We start from the raw sequence: 17634 nt of genomic DNA, 5'->3' as shown, positions 1-17634 counted from the left end.
AAAGCTGCCTCCATCTCGGAAGGTGGAGCCCAATAAGCAGAACCCCTGGCACCTGTCAATTAGTGCCTCCGTTGCTCAACCAGGTTCATAGCCAATAGAAAGAACCCTGTGGCAATGATCATCCAATCAAAATCTCCCCATTGCTTTGCACCATGTATGTACCTGTGGTGCCATGCTTTTGTAACTGGTAGCTTGGACTACTGAAATGTCAGGTTAATTAATGAACTTCGGTCAGCTGCTATATGATTTACTTGTTGAAACAAAGAAACTCATATTCAAAGTTGATAAAGCTCAGTATAAGCTCAGCAACATAAAAACTTTCATTCTTTTCAGGGAAGTAATAATATAACAATAATAGTTCATGATCACTAAGCTTATCTTTCAGTAACTTATCTGCATTATGAGATTATAAGGGCAGGAATGTCAGACTGACTGATAGGATTTCATGCTCTCTTTCATCTCCCCACAGCCCCTCCGTTGTTTGAAGGCGAGGTTGTGTGTGATTAGCTGTGAATGAAGATAACTCTTTCTCCATTGGTTGGTTCAGAACCACCCAATCTGGCAATCACATGTCCCGCACATGTTTTTACGCACGTGGGCTGTTTGCCTGAAAAAGGATTGAGAGATATGGAATCCCACCAATTTTTTTTAACTTAGAGAGTAACATGTACAGTCAGCTCTTGTGATTACTGGAATTTCACTTTTAAACCTTCATTACTATCTTCAGCGTGGAGTTACATGTTTTAATTGATTGGAATTCCCTAGCAACCATGTGGGAGATAGGGGACTTGAAGATGACCAGTTGACTGTTTTCTCTTTATGTAGAGACACTGAGGGAGTCAGTGCAATCACCAAACATTCTTCATCGTTAACAATGAATGTGAATTGTAAAAATAAAAGAAATAAGAATACAAACTTGATAGTGGTTCTTCATATTGTGTTATCACAGATACATTTATCAAAGATCATAACCAGGGCATCATTCTTGACCAGTCCAGTTTGAAAGTGGTTAATAACAGAACCTTTATCTGTAAATTTGGTTATGTTAACTATAGTACTTAGAGTGATAAATGATTTAAAGGCTCTTCCCATGGACTAATTGTAACTTGGGGAGATTAAAACTTATTTTCAGTGATGATTACAGAAATATTGTTTAAAATATTAACAAGATTTTGTAAGTTTTTAAAAGTACCAACTTCCTTATTTGTATTAGAAAGCTAGTTCTTTTCCCAAAAATCTTAAGAAAAGATTCTTTTAATAAAGTAAGCTGCTTCTGAGCTCCTCAAAATTATGTAAATGAGGTAATGATGAGGAAGAAATGGAGGTGAATCAGACATGTCCTATGGACAATTCCTTGGAGAATGGTAAGAGATCATATCACCTAGGCTCCAGTACAAGCAAAATGTGTTGGAAGACCCAGACATGCTTCTTTGAGAACTGTGTGAAAGTAGACTAGAGATTTGTGAAAGATAAAGCACAGGTAGAACAGGAGTGGTGGAATTTCACAGAGACTTTTGTACCACGTGACATTAGACATAATGAAAATGACTTCTTGTGTTGGCAACAACTTGAATTTGTCTTCTTAAAATGTATAAAGAAAAACACTATGTTTTCTATGACATTTAATTGAACTTCACTTTCAGCTTGAATGACAAAGGAAACCATAAATATGTTGATTATCTCGGGTTACAAAATCCCACGGACGACATAACGGAACTCCTTACCTTAACTGCTGTAAGGTAAGAATGAATCATGATTTTTTTTTTAACTTTTCGTAAAACAAAAAAATTCTCTTAAGAGTACTGGAACAGTGATTGCTTTTTGTATTAGGTATAATTGATAAAATATGTATATTTTTATGCAAGTATCTCATTGAATAGTACAATGTCTTCTTGTTGACCTTCCCTCTGGTACGTAATGGAAAGAGTGACAGTGCCTTCTATTCCTCAGTTTCTTGCAGCTGAAATGTGCATATTCCTGACAATGTTTAGTCTTCATCATGTGACAAGATAAAACAGTTCCTGATATTGTAGAAATAATCGTTGTGGGAACGATTTGATTATGAATAATCTTGATGTGGCCACACAATGTTTGTCCTTGAAGATTACTACCTCATATGTAACAGTTGGCTTATTAATATTATTACACTTCCATTTTCCTACACAAATACAAACCCTCATTCTTTACATAGGAAATTGCTTCTGGAGTGAGATGGACATGACTATTCACAGTTAATAAAAAGGTAGTTAACTACTGAAAGGTCAGTAAAGCCTTGCCCACTTGTTGGTCAACACGCCACTTTGTTTCCAGCTGCCATTGAGTTCAAACATCTCTCTGGATTTGGTGCCTTGGTATTTCTAAGTAATGATGGCGTGCCTGCTTTTCCCTTGGAAATTGATTTTTCCTACAGTTTTAGTGCTTTTGATTAAGTAGCAGTAGTTATCTTTTGGCGATCAACTGTTATTTACCTCCTCAGAGAGCCATGTGTTTCACGGAAGAGAGCGGCTGAGAGAAGGTGGGGTCCTCGGGGTGGTGGGTGTAGAAGGTATGTGTTGGTAAAGAGAGTGAGTGGGTGTTAGATAAACTACTACTACATCTAAATCGCTAAAAGTGTAGGAAAGATAAATTTCCAAGGTAAAAGCAGGCACGAAGACATCATGTAGAATTACCACCAAGGTTGGTTGCTCACTTGACAAGCTCTGTGATCCTTGTACTGTAATGGGGACGGGGTTGGTACAATGACGTCACTAAAGCCACGAACAGCAACTTGTCTAAGGTAACTCTTATCCCAAACCAGTACGCATTTACAAAATACACAAAATTCGACGACACAACAGCCAAAAAAAAATATTATAATAAAACATTGCAATCACCAAGAATAATGTTTGAACAATGACAGTGAATCACAAAAGCACTTACCTTAAACAGTAAATGCATGAGTCATTATTTTGTTGGCTCATAAGGGGGAGGCACACACCCAATATTCTCAATGATAAATCCGTAATGACGGTATAATGCAAATAATTTGATGTAATTACTGCAATAATATAAACTGAAATAACTTTGATTAACAGCCCGTTATCACATTTAACAGGGAAAATGTGGCTACGACGTTTAATGGATCAGAACTCGTAGGTAACTGATATAAAAGCCAGAATTAGTTTAGCTGTACTGGGTTGTAATCAGGACTGTGATTGGTCAAAAGGAAATGGTGGGGGGGATGAATGACACCATGTACAGGGAAGATTCCACACTAGGGTAGCAACCTGACCATGTATTTGGGGAAACATAAAAAGAAATAATGTGCAATTACTTAGTGAACACATGAAAACACAGGATCTTTTAATGGACATGAAAGTTTCTATGAAACCAAAGAGATCATATTTGAAAGGAAATACCGGTCCAGACAAATGTTACGGGAGGGGCACATATTTAACATATTATGTATGCATACATACATACACAAATTATTTATATAGTCAAATAAATATAAATAAAAAATATATAAACGTATAAGCCACGAAAAAAAAATAAACAACGGAGTTTCTGCAAGATCTTTCGACGTTCAACGTCCTTTATTCAGCAGATAAATTTATCTGCTGAGTAAAGGACGTTGAACATCGAAAGATCTTGCAGAAACTCCATTGTTTATTTTTCCTTCGTGGCTTATACCTTTATTCATGGATTTATTATGTTCCAAACTTTCGTGATTCAGTTATACATAAATATATCTATATATATATATATAATATATATAATATATATAGATATATTATACTATATATATATATATATAGATATATATATATATTATAATAGGAATAAAAGGATCCCAGTAAAAAAAACACCCAAAATATAGAGAGAAAAGTACTATATTTCAGAGACTGCTGTCTCCCCCTTCAGGTAGTTGAATGAGAAAAGTTTACAGAAAAGGTGGTATTAGCCAATCTGTACATGGAATACTTTGAAACTGCAGTAATAAATGCAATAAAACCCAAAAAACATGCTGTGGATGAGATATGTGGATGATATCCTAACATTTTGGGATAATAGGTGGGGCAATTTTAATGAATTCCTCTCAAAATTACGCATTAGTGCCCAGCATCAAATTTAAAGTTGAATGGGAAACAGACAACAGAATTCCTTTTCTTGATGTTTTCAATAATCAGAGACACGACAGAATACAAATTTACCATATACAGAAAACCAACGTTCTCACTTTCATACATTCACTACTTTAGCTATCACGACATTACTATCAAGATAGGTGTAGCTAGCAACCTGTTCTTAAGAGCCTTATGAATTTGTTCCCCAGAATTCCTGGAAAATGAATTTGAACTAATTCGCAAGCAACTTTCATCTTTAAAGTATCCTGACCATGTAATTGAGAAAGCAATTCACAAAGCAAACGTAATTTTCTACCGACCCCCCAAAGACAAGACCAGAGATACACCCAACAATAAAATAAAAATTCCTCACCTGGACACGATTAAGAGAGTAACCCACACCCTCGGAAAATCTAACCCTTTTGCATTTACTTACCCAAACACCTTAGCCAAATCCCTGATTAACGTCCAAGAAAAGACATCTCCCAAGGACACTGGGGTTTACAAGATCCCATGCCAGGACTGTGACCAATCTTATATCGGATTTACAAGTAAATCACTTCCCCAGAGATTAATACAACACAAACGGTCAGTTAGGTATGGACAACAGAACTCGGCTATTTTCAACCATATAAATAAACATAACCATAGAATAAACTGGATTTGTCACGTGTAATTTATAGCAGCAACAACTGCCCGGTACAAGAGTCAAATGATGGAATCGGCCTTAATAAAAGAGAGGCAGGTAATGAACATCTCAAAAGGAGCATGGATTTCAGATACGATTGACAAGGTTTCATTCAACCAACACTTAAGAAGATTAAAGGAAGATTATCAGCGGGGGTGACCTAAATTGGCTTGCCTGTGGATGGACCTCTTGGTATAAATACCACCTTTTCTGTAAACTTTTCTCATTCATCTACCTGAAGAGTACTTTTCTCTCTATATTTTGCTGTTTTTATGGGCTCCTTTTATTAGATGGAATTCTGTTGTTACAGAACATTTTTACCAGTCATATATATATTATATATAATATAGATATATATATATATATTTATATTATATATATATATATATTTTATGTTTATATATATCATATATCCCGATAATATATATATATATATATATATATATATATATAATATATATATATATATATATATATATAGATATAATAATATATAATATATTATATATATATATATATATACAGGCAGAATCCCCCGGGTTACGACGGGGGTTCCGTTCTTGTAGGCGCGTCGTAAGCCGAAAATCGTCGTAAGCTGGAACGACACTTGGAAATATGCCTTAAACTAAGAAAAAGTTAGAGACCTTACCTGTGTGACATGCAAGTATATTGCATGATGGTGTAGTGTGGTTATTTCAATGGCAAAGGATGGTTCTTGAAGGTATAATTCTTTATTAAACTCTTGTGACACTATAAAGCACAATGTACTACACTTAATCCTTAGGTTAGATTATACACTAAACACTATATTATGCACTGTACACTTCGTAGTAGTATTTGGTAGATCCTGGAGTACACTAAAATCCCAGTCTGGTAGCTCTGGAAGGTAAAAGTATAACACAATTAGTACAAAATACTACACAAAGTCCTGAATGCAATATGTAAATTATAGATATCAAGAGTAAAAGAGTTAATGTATGTTAATTAATTCCTTACTTTTAGTTTATAATTCCTTACTTTGAGTTATATCAAGAGTAAAAAAGTTAATGTATGTGAATTAATTCCTTACTTTTAGTTTAAAGTTGTCCTGCTTTGTAACCCTGGATGCACAAAGTCTTATGTGGCCCCATAGCCTACATCATTCAGGGGGTTCTGGAATGTACAAAAAATAATTAGTATGTCAGTAAGTACTCTATGCATAGTAAGTTACATACAGTAATATGCACCATACAGTGGTTTAATATCACATATATAACATGTTATAAAACTCGTTAAATGTATGTTAATTAATTTCTTACCTTTAGTTTAAAGTTTGTCCGTTCAATGTAACCCTGGATGCACAAAGTCTTATGTTGGCCCCATAGCCTACATCATTCAGGGGGTTCTGGAATTTACAAAAAATAATTTTGTCAGTAAGTACTCTATGCATAGTAAGTTACATACAGTAATATGCACCATACAGTGGTTTAATATCAACTGGTATGCATAGTATAAATGATTGGTCTACACCTGTTCAGCAGGGAGTGTACAGTATGTAATTCCATGAGGGACCTTGATCACTTATCCCATGTGAGAGATCTTGGTCACTTTTTTTAGTATGTACGTATAAAACTTACTTAATGTATGTTTACTACACTATGTATAATTCCCTTACCTTTATGTTATGTAGTAACCCTGGACAAAGTTTTATGTTGGCCGCCCCATAGCCTGCATCATGGAGGGGGTCCTGGTTTTCTGGAATGTACCAAAAAAGTATCAAAGTTAAGTCATGTTATGTATGTTAGCAAGTTACATACAGTAACCATACGTACAGTGGTTTATAACATGTATGTACATAATCAAACTTGGTTGGAATTCCTGTAAAAAAAAAAGTTATGTACGTATGTAATATGTACTACTGTATGTAAAAACCCTACTGTTCATACTTTGTTACACTACATGTTACATGTGATACGTATACTTTCGCCTGAAGGGTTTTTTCCATCCAAAATGGTGCTTCTACTTGTAGTTATCCCTTGATGACACTTGTAGTAGTAATTTGTTAGTAACAACCTGGAGTTGTGTGAAAAATGTTGGTTCTGGAAGGAAAAAGTAACAAAATTAGTGTACAAAATATACACTACAGAAAGTTGTGAATGCAATATGTTAATTACTGTAGATATATCAAGAGTACTAAAAGAGTTAATGATGTAATTAATTCCTTACTTTAGTTTAAAGTTGTCGTTCAATGTAACCCTGGATGGACAAAGTCTTATGTGGCCCCATAGCCTACATCATTCAGGGGTTCTGGAATGTACAAAAAATAATTTTGTCAGTAAGTACTCTATGCATAGTAAGTTACATATAGGGACAGTAATATGCACATACAGTGGTTTTAATAGCCACATATAACATGTAGTATAAAACTTAATTTAGAAATTCCTTACATAACTTACCAACTTTTAGTGAGTCTCAAAGCTGTTACCTAGGTTGTGGGAGATGGAGGTGGAGGTGTAGAGCATCATGATAAGGATGCATTCCAAACCTAACTTCAGTGTGCTTTATCACAGATAACAGGCTAGGATGATGGGCAGTCTGGAATGAAGAATTAATATTAAAGGACAGTATGTAACCACTTAGGTGTACAAAATTTATTGTACGTATGCAAACATTAAACACAACTGAGAATTCCTTACCTTCAGCAAAATGAAGACATGTAGGCTATGTAGAGGTCTGGTTTATGTAAGTCACAGGTGCATGCCAGTCTGGAATGATAATGTAATAGTACATATGATTATATAGTATGTATGTTACATACAACATGGTTATTACATATGTAATAATAAAACATTAATAAAAAAAAATGTCCTTACCAAATTCTAGTGGTTGGCTTGCTTACTGGGATGGCCATATGGTACATGAGATGTGTGGCTGGGCTATGGAGTGGGATGGGCAGGTGCTTGGGAGTCTGGAATGATAAAAAATATATAAAATGATAGTTACTACTACTGTAACTACTGCACATGTTATTACTGTTTGACATATGTAGTGTGTAATACTTTGTTCAATAATAAAAATGAAGAATTCTTTTACCTGAAGGATGGGAGAGGTGATACTACTCTTATCAACTGATTTGGGCTCTGGAGAGGTGATACTCGTATCAACTGATGAGGGAACATCTACATCTGGAAAGAATGATAGGGTAACCATAAAATAGATTAATAAGTGGTGGATGTAATTGTAGCATATGTACACTTTTAATAAAATTTCTATAGCAATTTATAAAACATTTTATACAAATTGTTAAGGATTCCTTACCTGATGTATAGGGCGAGGCATCAAAACCATGGAAAGGCTCAGGGTCATCTGGGTCACTGTCACTATCAAAAGGGTCTGACTAAATGAAAAAAAAAAAAAAATAATAAGGTTATGCAACATCAAACACATTGTACCACTATGTAAGTTAGTGTACGTATGTATGTAGGGTGTAAACAATTTCCAACATGAAAATGAGAAAAATGAAATTGCTTACCTGATTGTACACGTACAGGTGGGCGGGCTGATACAGAGGGTCCAGGTACAGGGGGATCTGGAACTGTCACAAAAGGTAGTACAGGGAGATCTGGAACTGTCACAGGTAGTACAGGGAGATCTGGAACTGTCACAGGTAGTCAGGGGGATCTGGAACTGTTCACCACTTCTGCAATAAAATTACAAATGATGAAAATTTAATGAAGTTACAATTTACTCTTACATTTAGTTGTTACATTAAAAATTAACACATTTTAATATGTACACTATTATGTAAACACATAAATTAGTAAAACAGTTCAGAATTCCTTACCAGGACTAGGAGTGGGAGGTGGTGGTACTGGAGACTTGTGAAAGAAAGTGTCAAGCCTGGACTGCACACTTCTCTTCGTCTGCTTCTCCTTCAGGGTCTCCTTGTAGAAAGTCACCAAATCCATGATTCCTCCTCTTGATTTTGTCAAACCTAGAAACGTTAGGGTCTTCTGCCTCAAAAGAAGCCAAGGCTCTCTCCAGATGAGTAAAACCCTCTGACAAGCCTTTTCACAGTTAATGACCTGGGTTTTGCTCTGGTGCCGCCTCCTCTCTTCCTCAATCATTTGTTGTTCGAGTTCTAGTAAGTCCTCTGCAGACAATTCCTCTCCATGGGAAGCCAGCAGCTCTGTTACATCATCAGGTTCAAGATCTAGTTTCAGCCTCTTGCTTAGCCCTACGATCTTCCTCGTCACAGTCTCGACGTCTTCTGCCTGGTCAAAGCCTTCAAAACTGTGCACAAACTGTGGACACAGTTTCCTCCAGGCCCCATTTAAAGTGGTCGTCTTCACCTCGTCCCAACACTTGCAATGTTCTTCACTGCATCTGCAATGTTGTAGCCCTTCCAGAATTGCTTCAGTGTCAACTCCTTGTTAGCTTCTATGGCCCTCAAAGCAAACGTATGGTCCTTCTAAGGTAGTAAGCTTGAAATTAGCTATTACTCCCTGGTCCATTGGCTGTATCAGCGATGTGGTATTGGGTGGAGGTACACCACCTTCACATTAGGATGCATGTCGCTCAAATTTGAAGGGTGACCAGGGGCATTGTCCAGGACTAGAGGGCCTTAAAAGGCAGACCCTTCGAAGTCAAATACCGCTCCACTGCTGGCACGAAATGGTCATTGAACCAAATCTTCGAAGACCATTAAGGTAACCCACGCCTTCTTGTTAGATTTCCAAATCCCAGGGAGTTGACTCTTGAAAATGCCCTTGAAAAGCCCTGGGATTCTCGGCCAAATACGACCAGCCAGGGCTTCAGTTTCAAACACCCTTGCATTGGCCCCAAACAGCAAAGTCAGTCGCTCCTTTCCAGCTTTATGGCCAGGTGCTGACTTCTCCTCCTTGGAAAGGTACGTTCGATTTGGCATTCTTTTCCAAAAATAAATCCCAGTATAATCCAACATTACAAAGACTTGGTCAGCCGTGTAACCACCATCCTTAATTATCTCAGCCGAAACCACCTGGAAAACTTAATGCTGCTTCGCTATCAGCACTAGCAGCTTCACCTTGCAGCTTCACATTATGCAAATTTGCACGAGCCTTAAACAAACGGTTAAACCAACCTCTACTCGCGGAAAATTCACCACCGCACTGCCTTCGCCAAACTTTTTCACTACTGCCTCATGCAGCGCTCTAGCCTTCTCCTGGATCCACACTTAAGCTCACCGGAACACGTCGCTGGTTTCTGGTCCTCCAGCCAGATCATGAGCAACAATTCTCCATTTCAACAATGCTCTGGCTACGTTCTTCTCGTTTATCACCGTTGACTTCATCGGTGCAGCATCCTTAACATGCTTCAGAATACGTTCCTTATCCTTCACAATGGTTACCACCGTGTCCTGCTCAAGCCTAAAGAACGCCTATTTCGGTGTTAGTTTCTCCCTTCTCCGAACGCTTTTATCACGTCATATTTGACCTCCATCGTGATGACCTTCCTCTTCTTGGATGAACTATCATCGGAGGAAGTACTTTGGCGTTTAGGAGCCATTGTAAATTTGCGAAAATGGCAAGGAATTTCAGCAACGTCTCAGCACACAACCTAGTGAAATGCAGGCAGGCACGCGATTGAAGTGGCGTCCTTTCGTATTGTTACGCTTGGCGTCCTCGACCGTCCGAGGTCGTTGTTCGGATCAATTTACCATACAGTTTAATAGCGTTAATCAATTTATGCACCTCCGCTCAAAAAACTAGTTCTGCATATGAGGTATCGTTAAAAAGCATAACAAAACGTTGAACCTTGGAATTTGTGTTGTAATCTACCAGAAACTTAGTTTTTTTTAATTATGTACTGGAAACAAGCAATGATTTTTTCATTATATTTGCGCTTTTGGACTGTTTTAAACTGCGCATCCCAAGCTAGTGTATTCATTCGCCCACAAACTAGTTCCGCATATGCGGCGGTCACTAAAAAAAATTTCAAAAAATACGAAAAAAAAAAGTGTCAAAAATCATCATAACCTCAAAAATTTTTGTTGTAATGTAACCAAAAACATATTTTTATTATACTGTGCTAAACTATAAAGGATTTTTATCATAGCATGCGTTTTTTAAAAGCGTCGTTAACTCGGAGCGTCGGAAGCGTCAGCGTCGTAACCTCGGACAAGCGTCGTAACCCAGGACGGAATTTCCATTGAATATTTAAGAAAAAGCGTCGTAACCTCTGAACGTCGTAAGCCGGAACCGTCGTAAGCCGGGACTGCCTGTAATAATATATCATTTAATACTATTATATGATGTTACAGGCAGAATCCCCTGGTTTTACAATCAGGTTCAGGTTAACCTGGACTTACAGCGTTGTTGCTATTTTATTCCCGTTACTTATAAATTATGATGATTCGGGTTAGATGATTTTCAGCTTACAGTGCCCTGGCAGAAACAGAACCCCTGCTGTAACCCTGGGGACTGCCTGTAGTATGTATGTATGTATATGTATATATATATATATATATATATATATATATATATATATATATATATATATATATATATATATCTTAAGGCACTGGTAGGGGAACAGACATATACGTATTAAAATTAAAATAAGGGGGTTTGTTAACCTTAGCTCTTGCTGGTTAGAGACAGGTGCAAACACTTGATTCCTCAGAAATGCTGAGATCAAAAACAAATAGAAAACATGCTGTGTGCATAAACGTGATCAAGAATACATTCCAGAGACATGAGATAACCACGGGAAAGGTTACCGAGGACATAGGAACAGACTAGCGTGCATGCGTTTGTAAGTTAAGTAGGATGCATGTATCCGTACGTCTGTTGGTGGGGGCGTACATACAAATGATGGATGGAACAGTGAATGAGATATAATCTTGAGGAGGTGAATTAACAAGCAATTAGATGACAAAGTGTCATAGTGGAATAGTGGACACAAGTGATTTTATGCATAGAAGAGGCGCTTAAGAGGTCCATTGGAAAGGCAAGTGAAAGACTGAAAAGTTAATACCTTTATGTAGTGACATTGAGTTCAGTTCTAGAGAAAGGGGAGTGCAATGTGACACTCATTTATTGACTGACTTTAACATTTCATTGTTTGATAATTGCATTCCCATTTACAGATGGATTCGAAGTCACCATATAGAAAAATGGGATTTTTCTAGACTTCTATTGTCTTTTGATAAACTATGAATTCTTGGACAGAAAGAGATAAGAGGGGTTACTTACTTAAATATGATTTTGGGAAGAATATGATAGTTTAAATTTTTTTTTTTTTTTTTTTTTTTTTTTTTTTTTTTTTTTTTTATTTTTTTTTTTTTTTTTTTTTTTTTTTTTTTTTTTTTTTTTTTTTTTTGTTTTTTTTTTTTTTTTTTTTTTTTTTTTTTTTTTTTTTTTTTTTTTTTTTTTTTTTTTTTAGATATTCATAACTCATTTTATTCCATTTTCATGTCAGCTATTTTTGGGAAATAAAAAGTATATTTTGTAATAGTGGGAGTTTGAATTTGCCTAGAGTTTGATATTTGATTTACAGCTAGCTTCAGAGGTGAACACTTGAAAGAGAACACTGGAAGGTAGGTTAGGAGTTTTCTCCAATTATTTAAGCGAGCGTCATTTTGACCCTCGTAAGAGATTGGTGGGAGCGCTAAAGGGGCATTCTAGCCTGTATAGTGGTACCTTCGAGATACGAAAGGCTCAACTTACGAAAAACTCTAGATACGAAAGCTAACACGAAAAATTTTACGGCTCTACATACGAAAATTTTTCAAGATACGAAAGGTTGTTGCTGTAAAGTCCGAGATTCGCCCGGACCCACCGATAACAATTTTGAAACTCACGCGCCGCCAACTGAGTAGACTCGCCACCATCCTCCTGCTCTCCATTGGTTCCTGATGCTAGTCACCGCCATGAGATACTGCTCTCCTATTGGTCAGCATCCTTCCCATCATGCATCTACGAAGTAGCAGCGTGCCCTCGGCCACGTCGTCCCAGCATCGTTATCGTACGCACACATTCGTTTGTTCTAACGATTTCGTTTATTAACGTAAATTCGTTAGTGGATTTCATTGCAGTATACGTACTTTATTGTTTTGTGTGAGAACTTTGCTTCACTTCACGTAAATTACATACAGTATATAGTAGTCATGGGTCCTAAGAAATTTGAAATTAATGGAAAGAAGAGGATGCTTTCTTTGAAGAGAAAGATGGAGATTATCAAGAAGTATTGGAAGCTTGGTATGCGATTGAGTGTGATCGCCAAGGAACACGGCCGAAATCCGTCGACAATAGGCACCATCCTTAAGCAGAAGATGTCATCAAAGCAGCTACACCTTCCAAGGGCGTCACTATTTTGTCCAGAAAGAGGACCCACGTGCACGACGAGATAGAACGGCTGCTTCTTGTCTGGATAAAAGACAAAGAAATTGCTGGCGATACGATAACCTGGAGACGGCAATCTCCCACAAGGCAGCGCTATTTTCGCCGATTTGATTGCCCAGGCCGAAGACGACGGAGGAGAAGGGACATCAACACCAACCCCAGAGTTCAAGGCTTCGCATGGGTGGTTCGAGAAATTCCGTAAATGGACTGGCATCCATTCGGTGGTGCGGCATGGGGAGGCTGCCAGCTCGGACACGAAAGTAGCCGAAGCCTTTAAAGACGTTCGACGAGATGATGACCAAGGAAGCTACAGTTCTCAGCAAGTCTTCAACTGTGATGAGACTGGCCTTTTTTTGGAAAAAAATACCTCGTCGGACGTACGTCACAGAGGAAGAGAAGAAGCTACCCGGGCATAAGCCTATGAAAGACAGGCTTACGCTCGTACTTTGTTCAAACACCAGTGGGGATTGCAAGGTGAAGCCCCTACTGGTCTATCATTCAGAGACTCCTCGAGCCTTCAGGGGCCCACAAAGTGCTTAAGGAGAAGCTTCCAGTTATGCGGAGGGCTAATGGTGAAAGCCTGGTACGAGGCTTTTGTTTACGGAGCTTTTGTTTACGGAGTTGGGTAAATCTGTTTTTGGCCCGACAGTGAAGAAATTCTTGGAAGAGAAGCGCCTCCCTCTGAAATGTCTGCTGGGTGTTGACATTCCCCTGCCCACCCTCCTGGCCTCGAGGTGGATATCCTAGCAGAGTATTCCTTCATCAAGGTTCTTTATCTTCCGCCTAACACCACCCCTCTCCTCCACCATGGGACCAGCAAGTGATATCGAACTTTAAGAAGCTGTATACGAAACATCTTTTCAAGAGATGTTTCGACATCACCGATACCACAAACCTCACCTTGCGTGAATTTTGGAAGAGCATTTCAATGTTGTGATATGCATCCGACTCATTGACCAAGCTTGGCAGGAGGTTTCGAGGCGAACCTTGAATTCCTCGTGGAGGAAACTCTGGCCTGATGCCATATCCACCCGAGACTTCAAGGGATTCGACGTGGGCGAAGCTGGTGCTGCAGATTCAGAAACAGTTGACGATCCTGAAACTGTTTTTTGCAACCAAGATCTTGACGAGATCGTCGCACTCGGCAAGTCCATGGGGCTGGTCGTCGACGAGGACGACATCAACGACTTTCTCGAGGAGCACCAAGAGGAGCTTACGCGGATGACCTGAAGGAGTTGGAGGCCATGCAACATAACGTCGTTCAAGAGGAGTTCTCTAGCAGTGGCGGGGAGGAGGAGGACAACCCTATGACAACGGCAGAAATTAAGGATGTTCTAGCCGCTTTTCATAAAGTACAATCATTTGTAGAAAAAAGACACCCGGGGGGGGGGGGGGGGGGGAAAAGGCTCACACAGGTCGTGATGCTTGCGCAGTTCGATGACGTTTGCCTGAGTCGTTTCAGGAACATTGTCAAAAGCAGCAGAAGCAATCTTCCTTGGATAGTTATTTTTTAAAGAGGCCTTTAGTAGTAGTAAGCAAACAGGAAGATCCAAGTGATACGAAAAAACAGAAAGTTGAAAGTGGCGATGAAGTTGAATTTGGTATATATAAAAAAAAAAAAAAAAAAACTATGTAAGTAAAAAAATATAAAAAAATTAAAAAACCAAAAAAAGACAATTTTTTTTTTTTAATATTTTGTTTTTTTTTGTAAAGTTAAGTATTACAGTTTTGTTAATGTTTCGTAAATTTTAGTTTATGTATGTTTTCCTTACATTTTTTTTGTGTTTCGTGAAGTTAAGTGTACTATGTACGTACATATCTCCGTTTGTCCTCCTCGTCGCCACTTTCGGAGATAGCCTCACTCGAAAGGTAAGCTTCCACATTTTACTACATACGTACAGTATTCTTGTATACCATGTACACAAATACACTTTATTTACAGGTAATTAGTAGTACGTTAGTAAGTTAGGTATTGAATGGTCCAAATTGTTGTAGTATTTTCATTGTTTATAGGTCAATATTTAGCTTTATTATGAATTAATTTACTGGGGTGTTTTTGGAGGGCTTGGAATGGATTAGCCATTTTACATGTAAAATTGGTCCAAGATACGAAAAACTCATGATACGAAGGGCGCCTTGGAAAGGATTAATTTCGTATCTCGAGGTACCACTGTATAATACATTTCCGGAGAGACTAGGGTTCGATAGATTAGGCATACATTGGGGAAGAGAGGTTATAATTATGCACATTTGGCAACTGTCTCTCATTGCACATAGATGGGGAGTTTAGCTGGTGGTCAGTGGAATTCGGGTGTCAGCGTGGCTTGGCAGTGATGTTAGCTAGTGTTTAAGTGTAAGACGTGTTTCGTGGGGGAGAGGGATAAATGATAAAGGGAATTAATTACTGGAGGTTGCAAGTGTAACTGAATATTACCCACTAAGGCGACTGCAAATAACTTCGAGTTCATGTGCCGAAACCTATGAGGATGTAAGTGTTAAAGTTTACTTTTGTTTTTACCTGGGGTTAATTTGCTCACAAGTGTATTTCATTTTGATGTCCTTGGGATTCAACGGACATTAGGGGTTTGTTGTAATTGCCATGCATTAGAAAGGGTAGCACGACATGTTTCATTTTTGTTTCTGAGAACGGCAGTACATTCTCTTTCTCGCACTCGGTTCTTCCCGTTTTCTATAGACCAGCTCGTGACCTTGTAACAGTTACAATCAGCTGATCGACCTTGAGTCTGCGAGGCAGCAACTCAAAGCAATAGCGGTTTGTTGGGAAATGGTGCATGCTATTTTCTTTTATTGATGAATGATATATTATTACTTTTGTGTTGGTGGTTTGTGTGGGCATAAATATATCGATGCTATTGAGGTCGGGGTGAATCCTGAATCATAAGAGTTGCCATAAAGAAGGCAAAATGGCTGAAGCAGGTACAAGTCAGACTTTGGTACATAACTAACATAAATGCAGGAGTTAACCCTTTTCGAGGCATTGTTGATGGAGTTCTGTCCCAACCAGTGCAAATTTTTATTGAAGTGAATAACTACTTAAACGCCAAGAGGATTAAAAATGATGCAGAGGCATTCACAGAGGCAAAAGCCTTGTTAGATTTCAATAAAGGGGATTTGTCATTTAAATTCCATAGTTTTCAGTACACAAAATGTTGGTCATGGACCGAATTACAAGCATTTCTGAGGGCGGCATATGGAACAAAGGAACACGGAGATATGGTGAGGGATTTAAGAGGATTGTACAAGATTAGAAAAAGGACAACAAGCCTTATTGAGCATAGCTCAAAACTTTTTTACTCAGCAGGAGAATGGATACAGAAATTGAAAAAGTCCACTTGGGTAAATGGGAATATCATCTCACTCGACAATTTACATAAATTGATGCATTTCGCACAGCTTCTACACGAAGTCCCAGACGCCATTATGGATAGTTTTGATGAAAAGATTGAACCTACATCAGATGAGGAACTGATGTCCAAATGTCCCACGGTGGATAGTACATTTTTTTTAATGGGACTGGTCCAAGAAATACGATGCAAAGAGACTTAGATTTTCCTTCTCCCCATTTGTGTGCAAAAGTGGAATATAAGAGAAGATCAATCGATCAAGGGCAACAGCAGTTGCATTGCTACAATTTTAATAAACCATGGCACACAAAGAAAGTATGTAGAGTCAAATATTGTGGAATATGCAAAAATGTGGATCACTGTGTTGGCAAGCTTGTCCATCTCAGATACGGAGGGATGTGAGACCTACACCTCAGAAATTTGGGAGTTATAATATGAGAACTTCCCAGGCAGGTCACTCAAAGGGCCAATGGGATTGGCGAATTTTCGGAAAGCTGATCAACAAAAAGGGTACAAATGATTTGTACGTGCCATTGTGGTCTCGTGGGGGACGCCCCAGAGCCCGGGCTGATAGTAAATGGAACAGTGGAGGATGTGAATATCCCAATTTTTATTGATACAGGATCTTCTGTGAGTTTAATGGACCATTGTCTGTATCAGTCCATGTTCTCCCAAAATCCTTTTAAACCCTCAACAGAGACAGTGTGTGATGTACAAGCCCATAGATTAAGTACCCCTGGGGTTCATAAGAATACAGTTTATTCTTGGAGATAGAATGTTAATAGAACCAATTTTGGTTATAAAAGGGGTTGCGTTGGGCAGGGCAACAGACATTTACTGGGCCATCCTGCGTGTAGGAGACAGGATATCAGTCCATACAGGTGTTAGTGGTATAACGGTTGGAATACCAAGTGTTTTCATCCCATATAAGGATGCAGGTGGAACTAAGAATACCGAGATTAATAAGGGGGTGCTTTTGGCAGTGTTAATGGTAATGAGCCCACACTGATGATACAGGGAGTAACAGTGGTGGTGTTGGTGATGATAAACGGGATATTGAGGGCCTCTGTGGTAACAATTTTGGCGGTTTTAACAATGGTGGTATGGGTGGT

The 17634-nt window shown here is 38.3% G+C and overlaps 1 protein-coding gene across 7 annotated transcripts in view; it reads left to right on the top strand.

Annotated features, from left to right (window-relative positions):
• The window catches only part of LOC135214723 (mitochondrial ribosome-associated GTPase 1-like), a 234003-nt gene that overhangs the window by 143073 nt on the left and 73296 nt on the right, over positions 1 to 17634 (top strand). For 6 of the 7 annotated variants that reach the window (XR_010314451.1, XM_064249053.1, XM_064249056.1 and 3 more), the window contains exon 3: positions 1644 to 1739. The exons of the other annotated variant lie outside the window; for it this stretch is intronic. Coding sequence is in view for 5 of the 6 variants with exons in the window: in XM_064249053.1 (XP_064105123.1) it covers positions 1644 to 1739 (96 nt within the window). In the remaining variant the exon portion in view is untranslated. The remainder of the gene's footprint in view (positions 1 to 1643; positions 1740 to 17634) is intronic. 7 annotated transcript variants of the gene reach the window in all.

The sequence above is a fragment of the Macrobrachium nipponense genome, chromosome 46 (assembly GCF_015104395.2).
Source record: "Macrobrachium nipponense isolate FS-2020 chromosome 46, ASM1510439v2, whole genome shotgun sequence".
Classification (NCBI taxonomy): domain Eukaryota; kingdom Metazoa; phylum Arthropoda; class Malacostraca; order Decapoda; family Palaemonidae; genus Macrobrachium; species Macrobrachium nipponense.
The sequence above is the reverse complement of the archived record's forward strand: the minus strand, read 5'-3'. Positions and strand labels throughout refer to the sequence as shown.